Raw genomic sequence first — 20306 nt, 5'->3', positions numbered from 1 at the left:
AAACCTCTTTTCAATTTGTAAAAGCTTCAAAATTTCTGGAAAGTTTACATTTCTAGATTTACCCAAGCAATATAACTGTAGATCAACAACATAGCAACATATAATTGCCAACCGGCCCACAAAATCACAATGGTTTAAGGAACCCAAACAAAATACTGAAATAACTAGAAACACCTTGCAGCAGAAGCTCACATCAGCTTTAAATATTCACCTTGTAGTACTTTGAAAACATGTAAACAAAGGACCTGGTCTTAGCTTTGCAAATATGGGATACAGATGCCTGATGCTGAAAAGCTTCCGACAGCCCTGGTAGAATGGGCTCTGATAGAAAAGGGAGGAACCGGTTTTCTTTAGGGCATAGGCTCTGGAAATTAGTTGTCTGATCCACATGGCAATGATGGAGGGAGAAGCAGGGTGTCCTCTATGAAGACCTTCAGGCAGAATGAATGAAGAAAAAGTCAGTGTCTTGCAAAGGAGGCTGTAGCTGCCAGAAGACTGCCCTAACCACATCTAGAAAATGTAATTTTCTTGTCATGTTTTGGGGGCAGAACAGAGGAAAGGGATGATGATGTCTTTACTGAGATGAAAAGAATAGACCACCTTAGAGAAAAAGGAGGGTTTTGGTCTCAAATCATTGTACAAAACAAGAAAAGGCTCTTTACAAGATAGAGCTACCAAAACAGACTTGATGGCAACCGAAAAGGCAAATATTTCTGATCAGTTCAAGGGGGGGGGGGGGGTCTCTGAAGAGCAGAGAGCATTAGGTTAAGACCCCAAGGTGACACAGGAAGTCAAATTGGGGGAATGATATGAGCAATTTCCTGTAGGAAAGTTATGATAAAGGATACGAAGGTAAGGGTATAGAAGATTATAAGGTAAGGTTTTTCTGGAAAAGGATGGATAAGACCTGCCCCTTGAGGGCACCAAGGGCCAGACACTGCTCAAGACCAGTATAAAAAAAAGCCAAAATAAGAGTGAGAGAGCATTCCATAGGGTTAAGCTTTCTGTTCTTGCACCAGACAAAGTAAGCCTTCCATGTCTGATGGTAAATCCTACAAGAGTTGGATTTCTTTGTTTTAAGTAAGGTGGGTAAAATTGAATCAGATCTAACCCTATCCGTTAGGACTTGGGTTTTAAAGACCATTTTGTTACAGCCTGTGACTGGGTAGCAGGATGTAATAGGGGGCCTTGAGCCAGTAAGTCTGGTCTCTGTGAATGAGGTCAAGGCTTGTCCACTAGAAGTCTGAGTATGTCTGTATACCATGTTTTTCTGGGCTAATTTGGTGTGGGGAGAATTAACTCTTTCCTCATCTATCTTGTGCTGTAATATAGAGAGGATCTTCATCGGAGGGAAGGCATACACCAGCTTGAACTGGATCCAAGAAATCACCAGAGCATCTACTGGGAAGGCTAGAGGATCCCTGGTCTTGGTCACAAATTTGTTTAGCTTGTTGCTGTAAATGAATTCCAGGATGTCCACATATGATTTTTCCCACCTTTGTCAGATATTTTGAAAATCTGCCTGCCAATGATCTACTCCTGAAAAGTGAACAGCCGAGAAAGCTGGAATGTACATTTCTGTCCATGAAAGTATTAGACTCGTTTTTTTTCAGGGATGCTATGTTTCAGATGCCCCCTTGATGCGTTATGTAGATCACTGCTGTGAAATTGTCTGATTGTACCCTGACTGGGTGGCCTTGTAGAAGAGAGGGTCCAATGTTTAGATACAGCTTGATGCTTCTCAGCTCCAGAATGTTGATGGGTAAGTTTCATACTCCTGTGGGTACCACATCCCCTGAGCAGTCAGTGAGTTGTAAACCTCGCCCCAGTCTGTAAAACTTGCATCTGTGGTTACCACATTCCAAATCTTGCGAAGGAACAAATTTTCCCAGTTCCAAGTCAGGTTTGGTGATCCACAATGTCAGGGAGAGCTGCACTTGATGTGACAGAAGGACTGGGCGATCCAAGGTTTGAGTCTGCTTTTTCAATATCTTTAGGATTTTCACTTGAAGGGGTCTGGAGGGAAATTAGGCAAAGGGAATTGCCCTGAACGAGGCTACCATGAGACAAGGAACCCTCATGCTGAAATAAATAGAGGGTTGTCGTTGTGACCTGGTACCTCAGACCCATGTACCAGAAGGTGTGAGGACTGGAGGGGATAATTTGCAAAGCGGATTATCCAGCCAAAGGTTTGAAGGAACTGGATGTTCCATTGCACATTGCCCAACAAGGTGTTAGTTGAAGAGTCCTTCAACAGAAGGTCATCCAGGGAACTCCCTGGGATCGTAAAAGAGCCAGAAGTGAGGCAAGTGCTTTTGTGAACAGTCGGAGTGCAGAAGAGAGCCTGAATGGCAGTGGCACAATCTGGAAGTGCTGGTCTCCCATAGCAAAACACAGGAAGCAATCATGTAATGGCAAACTAAGAATATGGAGATAAGCATCGTCAATGTTTACTTCTCTGAGGGAAGCAATGACAAATCTCGTAAATTCCATATGGAATTCTGGTATGCAGAAAAAAACTGTTTATGGATTTTAAGTCTAGTATTGGGTGGATGCCCCCATTTGGCTTTGGAACTGCGAATAGATTCTAATGGAAACCTTGAAACAGTTCTTCTGAATGAACTGATACAATTAATTCCTTATGTCTGAAGTTGTTGCAAGGCATAAAATCTCCCTTTTTTGGTCTGAAGTTGGCAGATTGGAAAGTAAAAAGTAAGCAAGGGGAGGGATAAAAACTCTAATTTTTACCCCTTTGAAATTACAGATTAGAACCAGATGTCTAGGCTCAAGATAGATATCCCCCCACTCTGACAAGTTGTGACGCCTAGTCATTGTGAGGTAGGCTTCTAGGAAGGATTGGTGGGCCTAGTAAGTAGGCCAGAATTGTGGCAAAAAAGTGTTAAGCATTGGCTTAGAGTTTGGTGCCTGGAGGGAGCAGAAGGATTCCTTTCTTACAAGCATGTTCAGCAGACGAAGCTGGACCTGTATAGTGCCTTGCCGCTAACTTCACACGTTGCACTTTGTGCCAAGGTAAGCACCTAACAGAAGATTGGATCCAGTACCTGAAGTAAACATTACTGTCCCCCATCCCCCCGAGCTAAGAAGATAAAGCAATTTTTGTTTAGCAGAGTTTACACATCAAGTTTTTAGCTAATGCTTACATTCCATGTGATAATCATCTAAAAGTATGCCTCCCAAATACATGAAAACGTCTAATACTTAAACTGTATTACTAAACACTGCTGGCAAAGTTCTGATATGTCTAAAAATTCCTGTTACCTAAACTAGATTATTAAATTTAACTTGCAATGCACTCATGAGACATATGTTAAGATATATGGAGTTGGTTCTCACCTATATGTAGGAAGTGTCTGTAAAGTCCACGGCAATGAGCGCCTCCTATAGTATGATAATATAGAAGAAGACGACCTAGTTCTTTCTAGTGTTGTCGAATGTACCGCAGGGTCTTGATGCACTGGCTTCAGTACATCCTCATTAATCCAGCATGCAGCCTCCAGTTGTTGGAGGGTTTTCTTTGCTTCTAAGAGTTTTTGTTTTTTTACAATCCTCTCCAGCTGAAACTTTACCCTTTTTCTTCTAATATTTCGCTCGGCCTTCCGAAGGGAGCATTTTCTCAGCAGTTCCAGCTGCAACAGTTGCTTTCTGTCCACCTCCTCTGGGGATGGATGGGTTTCAGTTTGTACACAGTTCTGTATTTCAATCTCTGCATATGTTTTGGTCTCAGTTTGAGCTGCTGATTCCTTTCTTTGTTGACAGGCTGCAGTTAGCCTCTGCTTCTCTTTCACAAGCCACTGCTGGTCTGCAATCACATGGAAAACATGGTCGAATATAAAATATCTTAACCATTTACAAAAAACAAAATCGGGTTGCAAGGTCTCATTGTCTAAAAATTAAACCGGTTGTCAAGTTCAAAACTCAAAGGCAGTTACAGATGCATACATAAGTTCTTCCACCAAGTCTAGCTCAGTCCAACCAAAATGTTTACCTGTAGACAGCCAGGCCTCTTCTTCCTACCGCTTTTACATGCAAAGCAGAGCCTCAGACACTTGAGATTGGGGAGATGGCTAAATTGATAGCCTCAGTCTATGGAATTAAACTGTGCACACAGCAGGAGAAAGAGCCCATCTGGACTGCAAGAACTAGATGGGTATATGCAGCTAAGGAATAGAGAGGAGGATTTGAATGAGTTTGGGGGTGGCAAAAAGGGTAAGGAAAGTTTCAAAAAGATTTGTGTGAAAGCTTCCTTACCCTTTAGGAAACTGAGTGAAAATATTTTACTCAGTTTTCTGTGACACTAGTTCTGGAATGTTCTTGATCATTTATTGTCCACAGGCTTTAACCTAAGTATTTGTATATGAGATGCTATAAATGATTCCTTTTTAAAGTGGCCTTTTTGTTAAAACAAAAAAGAAATGTTATCTTATCTGCTCTGTGCAATGGTATTGCATAGAGGGCTCCCTTACCTTCTCTACTTAAGTCCACCCAGCACACTCAGCTGCTCCTCTTCCCCGAGTACCCCTATAGTAAGCTGTGTGCTATGGAGGCACATGTGCAAGCATACTCTTGAGCCGGGTTGTGTGCGTCCATAGACACCTACAGGGTGGCTCTGCCATGATCCCTGCTCCCTTCTCCCAGGATTTCACTAACACCAATGGTTTCTGATGCTCCCTGAGTCTCCTGTAAGACTAGGAAGATGGGAGAAGAGGAGCTGCAGCCAGGCACAGCGCTGGATTGAGAAAGGACTCGGATAAATGTTTAGGGATCAGGGGAAGAGGAGGTACAAAAAGTGGTAAAACATTTCACTTTAATGCAGGGATTGCATTAAAGCGGAACTACAATGCATCTAAGCACCACAAAACAAAAACACAATTTAGTTCATTTTTACTATTCAAAGCAAATTCATCCAGGTCTCAGTGCTTTATTTTGCTAAGAAAATACTTTGAAAAACACCCCTCCCAGCATTTCTGGCCATGGCCATCTTGTTTAAGGGCAGATGATGCATGTAGCATTTATTCCTGGAATTCATCTGCCCTTACCTGAGCCATACAGACAGGAGGGTGTGCTTTGCTGAGTATTCTGGATCATTATAATTCATAAGGTGGAGAAATGTTTTAGGAGGAGCTAGTTGTAACTGTGTCCCTGGTGTTTATAGATTAAATACATAAATTATGTTCTTACTTTCTAGTATCTGCTGATTGAGCAGAGTCTGTTCCTGTTCCAGTTCGTTCTCTCCTTTCACCTGTGCAACCTGGATTTGCCTTTTCAAATCTTCCACATATCTCTGCTGCTCTTCTACTTGTCGATAAGACGATTCCGCATCTATTTTCCACTGCTGATAGTCTTGAGACACAGTCTCTGTACTGTTGCTAAAACAAGAGAGAAAGATTAGGAGACTTTTTGCCTCTGCATAGTAGCTCTGTATGTAAAAAAAAACAACAAATACATACAAGGAGTTAATGCTTGTAGTAAAAAAAAAAAAAAAAGAGCTCAGGAGATCATACTTCATCTTAAGGTGTATTCTTAATTTTGCAGCCAAATTGGGATAACACCTAATATAGATTTGTTATACATTCCTATTAACATAGCACAGCTGTTTGAAAAGTCTCTAACTTTTTTTCCAATGTAACAACTCACAGATTCTGAGTGTCATCTATGCTTTGTGTATCTACATCATTCTAACAAACAGTATTTTTTTTTTCAATTAATTATTAAATAAATAAATATATAGTCTTTAACTGTTATAAGGACAGCTTGGATCTCAGAGTCAGTAGGGCCTTGATAATGGTGCAAATACACAGCATACGTATTAAATTTATTAGGACTAATATGGAAAAACGACTCCACTTGATGAAGTCCATCACTATGCTTAATAACATTGTTATACGGTACACTTAGGGGGTCTATGTATAAAAGGTTTGCTGAATGGTCAAAGGCTCCAGCTAGTGGCCATAATGCTGTATTTGTTTTGAAATAACTCGATAAAAAAAAAAAAATAATAATTTTGATGGCGCTTATGATCACAGAAGATCGTTATATAATACAGAATACGACACGTTTTGTGGATGTGTGTCACGTTCATTCAGAAAACTTTTCATACATAAACTTCTTTAAAAGGATAAGTTCACCTTTCCACAAAAAGTAATAAATGCACATTTTTGCAGGTAAAAAAAAAAGTGCATTTATTATTTTTTGTGTTAGGAGCCTGTAAAGCATTGCAACAATGATCATCAGATTGCTGGTGCCATGCAGGTCTCCTGCACACTGTCAGTGTATCTGCTTGCTTGTACATCCTGTACAGGCAAGCCAATACTTGCTGACAAGAAGCCAATACTTGCTGACAGCCGCTAAGTCTGTCGGAACTTGTAGTTCATTCATTCTCAAAACACTTTGAATGAATTACACGACCGTGAGGGCGGAGTCCTGCACGGCAGTGCTGTTTTTGAAATCTAACAGATAGTACAGGGAACTCCATACTTCTCCATACTTCTGTCACAGTGAGGGGGGGCAGTGGGCGGTGGCTACAGGATCAGAACATGTTACATGTTCCACCCTAAAAAGGGGTGGAACATGTAACATGCTCTCAGTGGTGAACTTATCCTTTAAGCCATAATAAACTCTTCTAATTTTTTAATGGGACTTAAAGTGCTTCTACAGGCTCATATTTTTTTACCTTTATGCATTCTATGCATGAAGGTAAAAACCTTCTCTGTGCAGCAGCCCCCCCCCCCCCAATACTCACCTAAGCCCCCGCTTGATCCAGTGATGTGCACTGGAGTCTCAGCTATCTCAGGACTTCCTCTTCTCATTGGCTGTGACAGAAGCCAGAGCCATTGGCTCTCACTGCTGTCAATCACAGGCAGTGAGCCAATGAGAAGAGGGGGGTGGGGCCGAGACGCAGCTCTGTGTGTGAATAGACACACGGAGCAGCGGGTGCCCCCATAGCAAGCTACTTGCTGTGGAAGAACCCGGCAGGAGGGAGGGGGCAGGAGAAGAGAAGGATTCAGGTTTCTCTGTGCAAAACCACTGCGCACAGCAGGCAAGGATAGACATTGTTATTTTTTTCTTTAAAAAAAAAAATCCTTTAGAATCACTTCAATGTGATACTATGCACTGCATATTAGTACATTATGACAGACCTACCTGTCACACCAGCCCTCCAGCGTTGTGCTGTCATGGCTCCAGCTGGACCCAGGTGCTTCCATCTTCATTTGGTATTCCTTCTGAGTTTTCCCTCTCCAGCTGCTTGAATGGTCACAATGATGTCACTCCCACGCATGCACGTGGGAGTCACTTCATTGCGGCAGAGTTGGTGCCGTAAATGTGATCTGAGCTGTGCATGCGCAGCTCGGATTGCATTACTACTGACAGGCCAGGAGAGGCATTTATGACAGAATAGATCACCAGGGTCTCTTCTGGTATAAAAACCCTGCCAACCAACAATTTTTAAATATTGCTTAAATGCTATACATATTGTACATTTGTGCAGAAGTGCACCCAAAGCCAATTGTGTTTTTCCTAGTTTTGTATAGAGTGGTACATTTGTATCATTTGTGCCTTGTGACCTTTGTCAGGGGGTCTGAATGTGAAGGAGAGTCCACAATTCTGATTGTAACCGGAGCATCAATAGATGGGAAATCTTTCAATTGAGTAATTTGTTCTGATGATGACTAACAGCACTTTTGTGTCTACAGGGTGAGGAATAAAGGACAATCTCCCCAGTGAAACAAAGATGGCAACACATAAAATGATAGGGGTTTTAAATTTTCCCTTTCCTTTACCCATTGTAATTTATGCCTCCCAAAAAAGTCTGAAGCAGAGATTCCTCACTTTGAGTATTACTCAGGGACGCAGTTACCACTAAGATGGCTCTCTCCTCCAGCCTATCAGAATAGTACTTACGTTGTGTATATGGAGGTCCTTTTCTTTTCCTATTTACCAAGCATATATCTTCATGGTTTTACTGTCTGCTTATTAAGTGGCTCTAAAGGCAGATGGTTTTCTGCTTTATTACATTCAACACATTAAGGTAAAAAACCTTCTGCAGGCAGCTCCCTCCCCCAAGCCCCACCTCATACTTACTCGAGCCAGATCTTGATCCAGTGATGTGCACAAGAGCAGAGGCTCTCCCTGTTCTCTCCCTCCTGATTGGTTCAAAGACAGCATCGGGAGCCATTGGCTCTTCCCTCTCACTAGCAGCTTCCTTGCCTAACTCTGCAGCTATTGATGGTTCCAGGAGATCCTTCTGTGAGCATGCTGACAAGTTAAACTCTCCCTTTTATAAATTGAGTGCATGTGGTTTTTAACCCTTTGTGTTCATTAAACATTTACACTTAGATGGCTGTGCCCTCTTGTATTTTCTTTCTCGCCATTGGCACCTACTATGTCAATAATAGCCAGTAACGAGGGAAAGGGTGGGCTTCAAAGTCCCGCTGTCTGTGTTAATAGGTTCAAACAGTGAGGCTCAGGAACAAACCTGCACGAGTGCCCCTACAGCAAGCAGCTTGCTATAGGGTTACTCGGTGGGAAGAGGAGCCAAGAGCACTGGCAGCGGGACCTGAGAAGAGGGTGATCAGGGCTGCTCTGTGCAAATCCATTACACAGTGCAGGTAAATATAACATGTGGATGGACTTATAGACTAGGTGAATTATATAACAATGTAACTAGGTTTTTTCATTTTAAAGAAAATAGATTAACATTTGGAATGACTTGCTTGAGCAGTTGCCTTTTTTTCTTTACCAAGAACACTCTCTCAAATTTTTTGGACACTTCAGACTGAACCTATGCTCTGTTATATTGTTTAAGTAAACGCTAATAAATTGTTTGTAAAAATTGTTAGAAAAAATTCCCAGCGTCCAGCAAACATCAGCCTCTAGTTACTGCTATGCAGCAGACTGTGGATTACACACTGGAAGCAAATGAAGGCATAATGCTGAGTCAACACCAACTGTTTCTGACAAACAGACAAAAGGACAAGAATGTACATCCACTGCACTTTTCCTGCATTAGTTTAGAACAATCAACTTCATGGCAAAGAGGATGTACGATTATTTGCCATTTTATTTGGTTCAGATAATAATGACATGGACTCAATGATGGAGAAGGATCTGGGGGTTCTGGTAGATCACAAGCTTAATAATGGCATGCAATGCCAAGCTGCGGTTTCTAAAGTGAGCAAAATCCTCTCTTGTATTAAAAGAGCTATAGACTCCAGAGAGAGAGATATCATATTACCCCGTTACAAATCATTAGTAAGACCTCATCTGGAATATGCAGTTCAGTTTTGGGCACCAATTCACAAAAAGAACATTGGGGAACTGGAGAAAGTACAGAGAAGGGCAACCAGACTGATAAGAGGCATGGAGGAGATCAGCTATGAGGAAAGATTCGAGGAACTGAATTTATTCTCTCTTGAGAAGAGGAGATTAAGGGGAGATATGATCAACATGTATAAATACATCAGTGGTTCATATAGTGAACTCGGTGTAGAGTTATTCACCCTGAGGTCCTCACAGAGGACAAGGGGGCACTCTTTACGTCTGGAAGAAAAGAAATTTAATCTCCAAACACTGAAAGGTTTCTTCACAGTGAGAGCTGTGAAAATGTGGAATAGACTCCCTCAAGAATTGGTTCTGGCCAGCTCAGTGGATTGTTTTAAAAAAGGCCTGGATTCTTTCTTAGATACACAGAATATAACTGGATACTAACATTTATAGGTAAAGTTGATCCAGGGAATATCAGATTGCCTCTCGGAGGATCAGGAAGGAATATTTTTTCCCTGCAGGAGCAAATTGGATTATGCTTTGCTGGGTTTTCGCGCCTTCCTCTGGATCAACTGTGGGTATAGGATTATAACTTTTTTTTTTAATGGTTGAACTTTTGTCTTTTTTCAGCCAGACTAACTATGTAACTATGATCAGTTCCTAAATATCATTATAAATCATACATCTCGATTGCCCTACTTGAAATCTGTCAACACAGCATATGTTATTTGGGTGTGTAATAATCTAGAACAATAAAGTGGTAGCAAACTCTGGATTTTTATTTTTACCTACAGGTAACCTTATAATAAAGCTTACCTGTAGGTAAAATGAATATCTTCTAAACGTGTATTGGCATAGAGGGATTAGAACACCTATTTGGCATGTATTGCTGTCTGTGTTCCATGTTACAGAGTTTCTCTCTCTGTCCTGTCTACCATTATCATTGAAAGTGAAACGAAAAGGACATTTTGGGTTATCATGAGAAAAGTCCAATGAGGACACTAGTTCTGGTGACCTGGAAGGCCCCAAAATTTGCAGGGATTTCCTCTCACTTCCTGTTTTGGCTATGGGACAGGAAGTGAAGGTACATCTCCTTAATTGGACACAGATGGCAAAAAACTGACAGGAGTTATAACAATCCCTTACTCTATCCAAAATGGAAAAAACTATTCTACTTTAAAATGGACCTTACTTAACCTCTTCTAACACCTAAAAAAAGTCTTAACCCCCAACTTTTAAACTCAACACCTGACTTTTCACCCCAGAACAAATCTTGTTAGAACAGAGATGAAGGATCTCCCACTGCTGATTTGGGGCCAACATCGCTGCTTAAAAAAAGTCATCAACTTTGTTTATCTTCTCTCTTCATGGATCTATAAAGCTTGTTGATTAAAAACTATACCAGTAATGCGTATTTAGACCGGAGGTATTGTATTTATTTAATTCTTTAAATATTTTAAACATAAATCACCAGCGCCAAAATTCGTACAAATTAATACTAAATATACAAATAAATGCTGCTGCTCATCAGTGCAAAGCCACACCAAAAAATTAAATATAAAACATTAAAACAGCGCAAAAAGAACTATAAATAAATACCACTGCAAAAAAAAAAATATATATATAAAATTATAAGTCCCACTCCAAATTGGTGAAAAAATTATTATATAATAAAAATTATAAAAAAAAAAAACAAAATAAAAAAAATGTATATATTAATAATAATGTTTTGAGCACAATTTTTGTTGGAAGCATGATTTATTTCTTTGGGAAGAGGACTTTCAAGAACATTTGGAAAATGTGTATGTATATATATATATATATATATATATATATATATATATTTCTTTTGCAGTGGTATTTATTTAAAGTTCTTTTTGAGCTGTTTAATGTTTTATATTTGTTTAAAAAAAAATATGACTGGTTTGTGTTTTATGGGTGATAAATACAGAAAAGCATAAGATAAACTAGACTACAGGCTTTTAAGAATGAATGACAATAAAATATATATGTAGTTGGTCCTGCTTGCTCTACTCTGAAGTTGGTATGAGTAGAGATAGTTTTACACTAGTCTACTCTGAACAGAAGCTTACAGACAAAACAAGAACTTGTGCCTCATACAAAAGGACGTCTTCAGGTTATAAAGCAAAGGACAGAGGCAGTGAAATCCTAAAGATAATGAGAAATGTATTCCTTAATAAACACTATTTATTGTTTTTTTTTTTGTGCCAATACAAAATATTACCAATACTAACATGATCAGGAAACAGCATTATTCTTCCTGATCTGTTACATATTAAAAAATAACAAAAAAATGAATGGATAGTAAACTTGGAAAACAAGGAGATGATGTTACATTATAATAAACAGAGAAAGAGGTATACTGATCTTACCTTTCTCTGTATTAGACAAGCTCCATGTTTGCAGGGAGAAAAAAAAAATCAGAGTGTAATTCATTTGCTACTCTGCTTTGCAAGAAAAATCCCACCACGATGCATAGAGAGAAAATCTCTCCATCCAAACATGCTTCCAGCCAGGACACACACTGTCATTCCACGCTCCATTCCTCCTGCCGAGGCCCGCCCAGGCTGGTGCAGGGGTTTGGCTGCAGTCTACTCTACAGCATAATGCAGATTTCTGTTACTATAGTAGCTCAGGCATCAACAGCAGGGGAATGAACTGACCGCATTCTGGAAATCATCTACTAATTGCAAGTAAGACCTGACATTTATATCATTAGCTTGTGATAAAAATAAGTAGTTAAAACACATTGTTCTTCACTTCTCCCAATCAAAGTGTCCTTATTCATGGATTACACTGCAGTTGGAAGGCCAGAATACACAATATAAATGTTATCATGGTGATGTGATAGCTAATTGCAGCTTTTCCACTTAAAGGGGAATTCAACTAATTTAGTCAATGCATATATTCAGTTATCATTGCAGTGTAAAGTTTAATATGACTTTCACATTTATACAAGCTTGACCTTCCATAGGTTTCTTATAGGACACTTTGATTGGGAGAAGTGAAGAACAATGTGTTTTAACTACTTATTTTTATCACAAGCTAATGACCCATCTCCCTGCTCCCATTTACATCTAAACTCCTCGAGCGCCTAGTCTACACCCGCCTAAGCTCTCACCTCAACGACAACCACCTCCTCGATCCCCTACAGTCCGGCTTCCGTCCCCTACACTCCACCGAAACTGCCTTACTCAAACTCTCCAACGACCTGCTAACCGCCAAAGCTAATGGCCACTATTCAGTGCTCCTACTCCTTGACCTCCCTGCAGCCTTCGACACAGTCGACCACCCCCTCCTCCTCAAAAAACTACTCTCCCTCGGCCTCAGAGATTCTGCTCTCTCCTGGCTCTCATCCTACCTGTCACAACGCTCCTTCAGCGTTAGCTATAATGCTACCACCTCCCCCTCACTCCCCCTCTCTGTTGGGGTCCCTCAAGGCTCTGTCCTCGGGCCCCTTCTCTTCTCCATCTACACCTCCTCCCTTGGCCAACTCATACACGCTCACGGCTTCAACTACCACCTCTATGCCGACGACACACAAATCTATCTCTCAACCCCCCACCTCACCCCCTCGGTCTCCGCCCGAATCACACACCTGCTGAGCGACATATCAGACTGGATGTCGCTCCACTTCCTTAAACTGAACCTCTCCAAAACCGAGTTTCTTGTCTTCCCCCCAGCCCGGACACCACCCCCCATTGACTTCTCTATCACATCAAACAATGCTACCATCAAACCCGCCCCGCAGGCCAGAGTACTTGGTGTCATTCTGGACTCCAACCTATCCTTCCAGCCCCAAGTCCAATCTTTAACAAACTCGTGCAGACTCCACCTCCGCAACATCGCCAAAATACGCACGTTCCTAACCCCAGAAACCACTAAACAGCTCATCCACTCCCTCATCATATCACGACTCGACTACTGCAACTCCCTCCTCACTGGCCTGCCTCGCCGCTAGCTATCCCCGCTTCAGTCCATCCTGAATACGGCTGCCAGACTCATTCACCTTTCCAACCGCTCCGTCTCCGCCACCCCCCTCTGCCAATCCCTCCACTGGCTTCCGATTGCGCAACGGATCAAATTCAAAATCCTAACGCTGACGTACAAAGCTGTCCACCATACTGCCCCAAACTACATCACTGACCTAATATCCAAGTACCGCCCAGCACGCACACTCCGCTCCTCACAAGACCTCCTTCTCTCTAGTTCCCTGGTCTCCTCCTCCCATGCCCGCCTCCAGGACTTCTCCAGGGTGTCACCCATCCTCTGGAACTCCCTGCCCCAACCCATCAGATTATCACCTACTCTCCTCTCCTTTAGGCGCACCCTGAAAACCCATCTCTTCAGGGAAGCCTACCCCACCCCCTGCTAACTTGCCGACCTCCTCCACTCTTCCTACCACTCCATCCCCCACAGCTATCTCCTCCTGTGCCACCATCCCCTCCTTCCTAGATTGTAAGCTCGAAAGAGCAGGGCCCTCAATCCCCTCATGTTTTGCATTGTATTGGTATTGTTCTGTGACATGTTCTGTCCCCCTTTGTAATGTACAGTGCTGAGCAAACTATTGGCGCTTTATAAATACTGTATATTAATAATAATAATAATAATAATAGTATTAAAAATAGAAATGGCTCGCTCAGCAAGAGAGTTCGGGTCTGATTTAATAAAACTGGATAGTGCAAAATCTGGAGTAGCTGTGCATGTTAGCCAATCAACTTCTAACTTCAGCTTGTTAAATGAAGCTTTGACCAGAAAAAAAAAACCCTGGAAGCGGATTGGTTTCTATGCAAAAAATTCAAAACACTAACAATGACATATAAAGCCATCCACAACACTGCCCCAAATTACATAACCGATCTTGTCTCTAAATATCACCCAAACCGTACACTCCGCTCCTCGCAAGACCTACTCTCTAGCTCCCTTATCTCCTCCTCCCATGCTCGTCTCCAGGACTTCTCCAGGGCATCCCCCATCCTCTGGAACTCCCTATCCATATCTTCCAGACTATCGCCTACTCCACTTACTTTTAGGTGATCACTGAAAACCTATCGCTTCAGGGAAGCCTATCCTGCCCTCTGTTAATACTGGAATCCTCCACTCTTCCAACCACTCCATCCTCCACAGTGATTACCTATTGTACCATTAACCCCTCCCTCCTAGATTGTAAGCTCCAATGAGCACGGCCCTCAATTCCCTCTTGTATTGAACTGTATTGTTACTGTATTGTCTCCCACTATAATGTAAAGCGCTTAGAAAACCGTTGGCGCTATATAAATCTTGTATAATAATAATATGCACAGCTGCACCAGATTTTGCACTCTCCAGTTTTAGTAAATCAACCCCACTGAGTGTACATATAAACAAAACTTTTTTTTCGCAGCTTAGAGTTTTCCCTCACAGCAATACCTTTTTTTGCCACTAGATGCCCAGTCTTCCAGACTGAATGATAGCCAGGGTGATTCATCCCACATCCTCCCAGCCCATGCTGTCATGGACCAGCCCACTAGGGCACCATCATCTTGAAGGCTGTGCTCAGAGCATTACTGCACCAGACATCGGTCACACATCATTACATGAGTGCTGTTTAGTGCAGCAGTAAGGACTGCCCCCATCCCATCTAAACATGCTTTTGATTGGTGTATGAAGACAGATTTATTGCACTTACAGTAGCCAAACTGAAACAAAATAAGAATTTTTTTCACAAAAAAATTGTGTGTTCCATACATTTGCCTAAAAATCGTTTTTTTTCTGGTTTTTGGTGGGTTTTTTTTAAACCAACAAGCAGAGACCTCCAGTCTTCCACTAGAACTCCACCCCTTCACCTTTTTCTTTCTCTAAACCCCCTTTCCATATGAGACCAGTCTGATTATTATCCCCCACTTTAACAACACACCTTACACCCTTATTCCTAATATGATAAAAGGGAGAACCGAATTCTGAATAGTAAACTATTCCTAATCAAACTGCCCAAGGTTGTAGTTCCTCTGACGGATTTATTGGACACGGATGACCTGATACTTGCTGAATCACTATGGACAGTGCATACTAGATATACAAGTCAGTTACTCATATTTTTATTCTTAAAATATATACTGTATGTATGTCAACTACCTAGAATAGTCATCTATGCCAAATCGTTATCAATCCTTCTGTAACTCTCTAAATAAAGATTTTATTAAAAAAAAAAAAAAAATGTTCTAAAACAGAAACACCACTGATGAATGAAAACAAAAAATATCATAGAATTTTCTAATGAGAACAACTGACAGCCAGTATAAGAAGGAAAGAATTACTGCCTCCCTTGCAAAAAAACACTTTCTAAAATATGTCACTGGTGTATCCTACAGCTTTACAAAAGAAGCTACATATTTAAATTACGAGCAACTGACAAGACAATATATGGCACAGTACTTCCATTATGGATCATGAACTCAATGTACCATATCATATCACACTGAATATGTCACACAACTCTATAGCTCCTTCCCACAGTAGTATTTGTGATTAAAAGGATTACAACAATGGTAACACTTCCGAAGGAAAACATGGAATTAATGTAATTCTAGACGGTGAGGAACATACCTCGTGTTCAAGATGAGCGAGTTCTCTTTGGAAGAAGAATAATCTCCAGACAGGTCCAGCCAATCCAAAGAACAATCACTTACAAAAGACGTCTGGCTCTCCTATGATAGGAACATACAGTATAAGAAATGTATGTCAAACACTGGCTATAGTAAAGCTTCATTGCAGATGTACACTCTCACAAAAGTCCAAATTAAAAGCACTCAGGTGTCAGTGTGCTAGATCAGGCAACCGAAAAGCTTTCACAGGGTTCGTGTAGAACACAATTAAATGATAAATGGATACATTACACAACTGGAGGACAGTTGCCGACCGCACATAAGAATTTGTGAACTAAGCTGGATGCATTATTTTAATATTATTAGACATTCTATGTCCACGGTTTTCCTTAAAACCCCTTGTTACAGGAACACAGTAAAAAGTGTTCAGGTTTGGAATTTGAAAGGTGTTATATAGTATATACTCATAAATCATTTTATCTCATAAAATGTTATTTTATCGCTACTTAAAATGACTCTTTTTGTTCTTCAAGTGTCAAGCTTCCAAATAAGCTCACAGGTGGCACCAGCAAACCATAAAATATTGTACGTGTAAAACAAATCAAATAAATAAATTATACATACAATTGTACCTTTAGTGAAAAAAAAACAAACGCAAACTACAAATACCTCATTTTGTGTGGAACTAAACATACACTGCTCAAAAAAATTAAAGTAACACTTTTTAATCAGAGTATAGCATCACGTCAATTAAACTCCTGGGATATTGATCTGGTCAGCTAAGTAGCAGAGGGGGTTGTTAATCAGTTTCAGCTGCTTTGGTGTTAATGAAATTAATAAGAGATGCACTAGATGGGCAAAAATGGGACGACCCCCAAAACAGGAATGGTTCTTACAGGCTGAGGTCACTGACATTTTCTTTCTCTACTCATCTTTTCTGACTGTTTTTCACTAGTTTTGCATTTGGCTAGGGTCAGTGTCACTACTGGTAGCATGAGATGATACCTGGACCCTACAGAGGTTGCACAGACAGTCCAACTCCTCCAGGATGGCACATCAATACGTGCCATTGCCAGAAGGTTTGCTGCATCTTCCAGAGCATGGAGGAGATTTCAGGAGACAGGCAGTTACTCTAGGAGAGCTGGACAGGGTCGTAGAAGGTCCTTAACCCATCAGCAGGACTGGTATCTGCTCCTTTGTGCAAGGAGGAACAGGATGAGCATTGCCAGAGCCCTACAAAATGACCTCCAGCAGGCCACTGGTGTGAATGTCTCTGACCAAGCAATCAGAAACAGACTTTATGAGGGTGGCCTGTGGACCCGACGTCCTCTAGTGGGCCCTATGTTCACTGCCCGGCACCATAGAGCTCGATTGACATTTGCCATTGAACACCAGAATTGGCAGGTCCGCCACTGGCACCCTGTGCTTTTCACAGATGAGAGCAGGTTCACCCTGAGCACGTGATAGACATGAAAGGGTCTGGAGAAGCCATGGAGAACATTATGCTGCCTGTAACATCGTTCGCTCGCCTGGCCTAAATCCAACAGAACACCTCTGGGATATCATGTTTTGGTCTATCCATCGCCGCCAGGTTGCACCTCAGATTGTCCAGGAGCTCAGTGATGTCCTGGTCAAGATCTGGGAGGAAATACCCCAGGACACCATCTGTCGTCTCATTAGGAACATGCCCTGACGTTGTCAGGCATGCATACAAGCACATGGAGGCCATGCAAACTACTGAGTACCATTTTGAGTTGCTGCAATAAAATTTCAGCAAAATAGACTAGCCTGCTGCATCATTTTTTTACTTTGATGTCTTTGAATTCAGTCCTCTATAGGTTAATAATTTTCATTGCCATCAAACGTTGGGGCATCCTTACGTTCCTAACACATTACCCAGTCCATATCAGTATAGATATCCAGCATGAGATTTTTCCCCATTGAGATCCAATGTGTTTTCAAAGTGTTCCTTTAAATTTTTTTGAGCAGTGTATAATGACACACATAAGGGCTCAAAAAAGAAAAAAAAAGCAAGCAAAGATGATGTGCAAAAAGAAGTAACCCACAACAAGCAACACAAAGTCCATATAAGTTAAAGCCCAATTGTAGCTTTCTGTAAAACATGATAGTTCAATGCAGGGTATGTAGGAACATTGCATGTTAAATGCGATACATTTGTTTTGTTCTTTATTTGCATCCCAGGACTGGGCCCAAAGTGAGAATCCTCACAGCAGGGTGAAAATAATGACTCAGATGGTAAATAGTGGTGCACAGAAAGGGTTAATGTAAATTTTTGCACCACAGACTCCAAACGTTCATCAATAAAAAGTCCATAAACAGTCCATGGGGCAGTAGAGGCATAGCAACTGCTGTTCACAGAGTAAGCCAGCTCTGTATGAAAAAGGATAAGAGAAAAAAATGAAAGCGCTCACTAAGTGCAGTATTAAAAGCAGACTTTAATCTCAAACGGTTAAAAACACTCACAAATAGCATAAACAGGATCACTCATCATTAAAAAATGGCACTGCCTCTTGCTCCCGTCCTGAAGGATCCACCAGTGTTCTCCTGGCGACTGATGGATGGATGGAATCAAGCTGGGATGGGGAAAGCAACCTCCATCCCACATGTGCATTCCAAGCTGGCCCAGGAGATTTTTGCCATTGAGCATCCCAGCTTCATTCCATCCACCATCAGCACCCAGGAGAACACTGGTGGATTCTGTAGGCCGGGGACAAGGGGCAGTGCCTCTTTTCATGATGAGTGAGCCTATTTATCCATTTGAGATTAAAGTCAGCTTTTAATACTACACTTAGTGGGGGCTTTCCCTTTTTTTCTCTTATTCTTGAAAATAATGACTGCTGCCCTCTGTGTGAAAGTAGCGGTCTCTCTCCAGTGGTCCAACATCCACAGGCTCAGCCAATTAGCACTGCTCACAGCTAAATACAAGTAGTTGTGACTGTGCAAGAAGTGTATTGGACTGTTAGGGATATACCTCTGTTCTCCCCCAGAAGTTGGGGATAGACCTCTGCTCTCCCACAGAAGGAGCACACACGCGCGCACACACACACCCATAATAACTGAACATAATGAGTCATTAAGACTTGATTACATATACAAATACAAAAATATCAGTGGCCACTGTGTTAGTGCATTTTGCATACCATCACTGCACTACCTTGATTACTGCACTACCAGAATCTCTTGTAACATAAACCGCACTATAACAGCTGGATGATGTTGCCAATAACATTATCATAACTGAAGATAATACAATTGTAAGAAGCAAATTGAACACATTGGAAGAGATCATAGATGACAGAGAGGACATCAAAATAATTATACCATCCTCCATAATGACACCAATAAAATCATCACACAATAGGGTATAACGGGTGACAACCTAAAACATCAGAATCAACAAGCACACAACGTACCCTAACCCATACCCTGGCCTAAGGTGACCATCACATGGTCTTTGTGTAAAATCTGTTTTTTCTTTTTTTTTTTTTTCTACAAATGATTAACATCAATGGTGACCTAGCCCAAGACGGTGATATTACACTAATCAACACTCTGCTTTTAATACAAAAACAGTAAGTGTCAATGGAACCAAAAGCACCAGGTGTCAATCAAGATTAATGGAACCTATAACGTAACAAACTGCAATAATTTTCTATTTGACTTCCCTTTTCAAGCTACCTCTGGACATTCAGTTCAGAAATGAATGACATGATAAAGTGTGTGCAGGGGATTAAAAGACTAATGCATAAAATTCAGTATACCTATTAAGACATGAAACATTCTCACCTTTGTCTTGTTTGTTGGTATATACTGTACAGTTAGCACAAAGCTGAAAATATAAAGCAGACAGCAGGCTTCCTCCAATACCATATATTTTAGCACTAATGTTTTACTAAAATTAGTAAAAATCTAAAAAAAGAATATTATGCCATTAAGTCTCATAATGTCTTAATAGTGTATGTAAGTACTGTCTGTATCTACCTTTAAAAATCTTCAGTTGAAGATTGAGGGAGATTTTGTTTGCAAGTACAGACACTGATAAATGAAACCCACTGTACAAACAGTAGTATCCCTCAGATTTCACCTAATCATCAAATCAATGAACTCAAACCACACCAAGACCATCTGCTGTGCACTCTTTTGTAATGTGTAAAGGGCTATTTCAAGATCATAGTGTAGAACAATAAATGTTACACTGGATGATGTCATCCAAATACATGTACATTCGAAAAATATAATCAGTGTCATGGTCAGTAGCATACCTAATAAAGGGATTATTTTTGCAGTGATATCATTTAAAACTTACAGATCTCATTTGCCTCAAGACAGCAGCCTCTGCCGGGTGGTTAAATCGAAATTTGTGGTTCTTTCCTAATACAATTACAGCTCCTAAAGAGA

At 41.0% G+C, this 20306-nt stretch overlaps 1 protein-coding gene across 3 annotated transcripts in view; it reads right to left on the bottom strand.

Annotated features, from left to right (window-relative positions):
* STARD9 (StAR related lipid transfer domain containing 9) overlaps positions 1-20306 on the bottom strand; it is a 252204-nt gene that overhangs the window by 76847 nt on the left and 155051 nt on the right. For all 3 annotated transcript variants that reach the window (XM_089686880.1, XM_089686878.1, XM_089686879.1), the window contains exons 19-22: positions 20215-20297; positions 15889-15989; positions 5200-5387; positions 3355-3820 (exon numbers count right to left, since the gene is read on the bottom strand). In XM_089686880.1, the coding sequence (XP_089543006.1) occupies positions 3355-3820; positions 5200-5387; positions 15889-15989; positions 20215-20297 (838 nt within the window). The remainder of the gene's footprint in view (positions 1-3354; positions 3821-5199; positions 5388-15888; positions 15990-20214; positions 20298-20306) is intronic.

Source organism: Staurois parvus, unplaced genomic scaffold, assembly GCF_062004578.1.
Source record: "Staurois parvus isolate SC_StPar_1 unplaced genomic scaffold, SC_StPar_1.0 ptg000414l, whole genome shotgun sequence".
Taxonomy (NCBI): Eukaryota; Metazoa; Chordata; class Amphibia; order Anura; family Ranidae; genus Staurois; species Staurois parvus.
The sequence above is the reverse complement of the archived record's forward strand: the minus strand, read 5'-3'. Positions and strand labels throughout refer to the sequence as shown.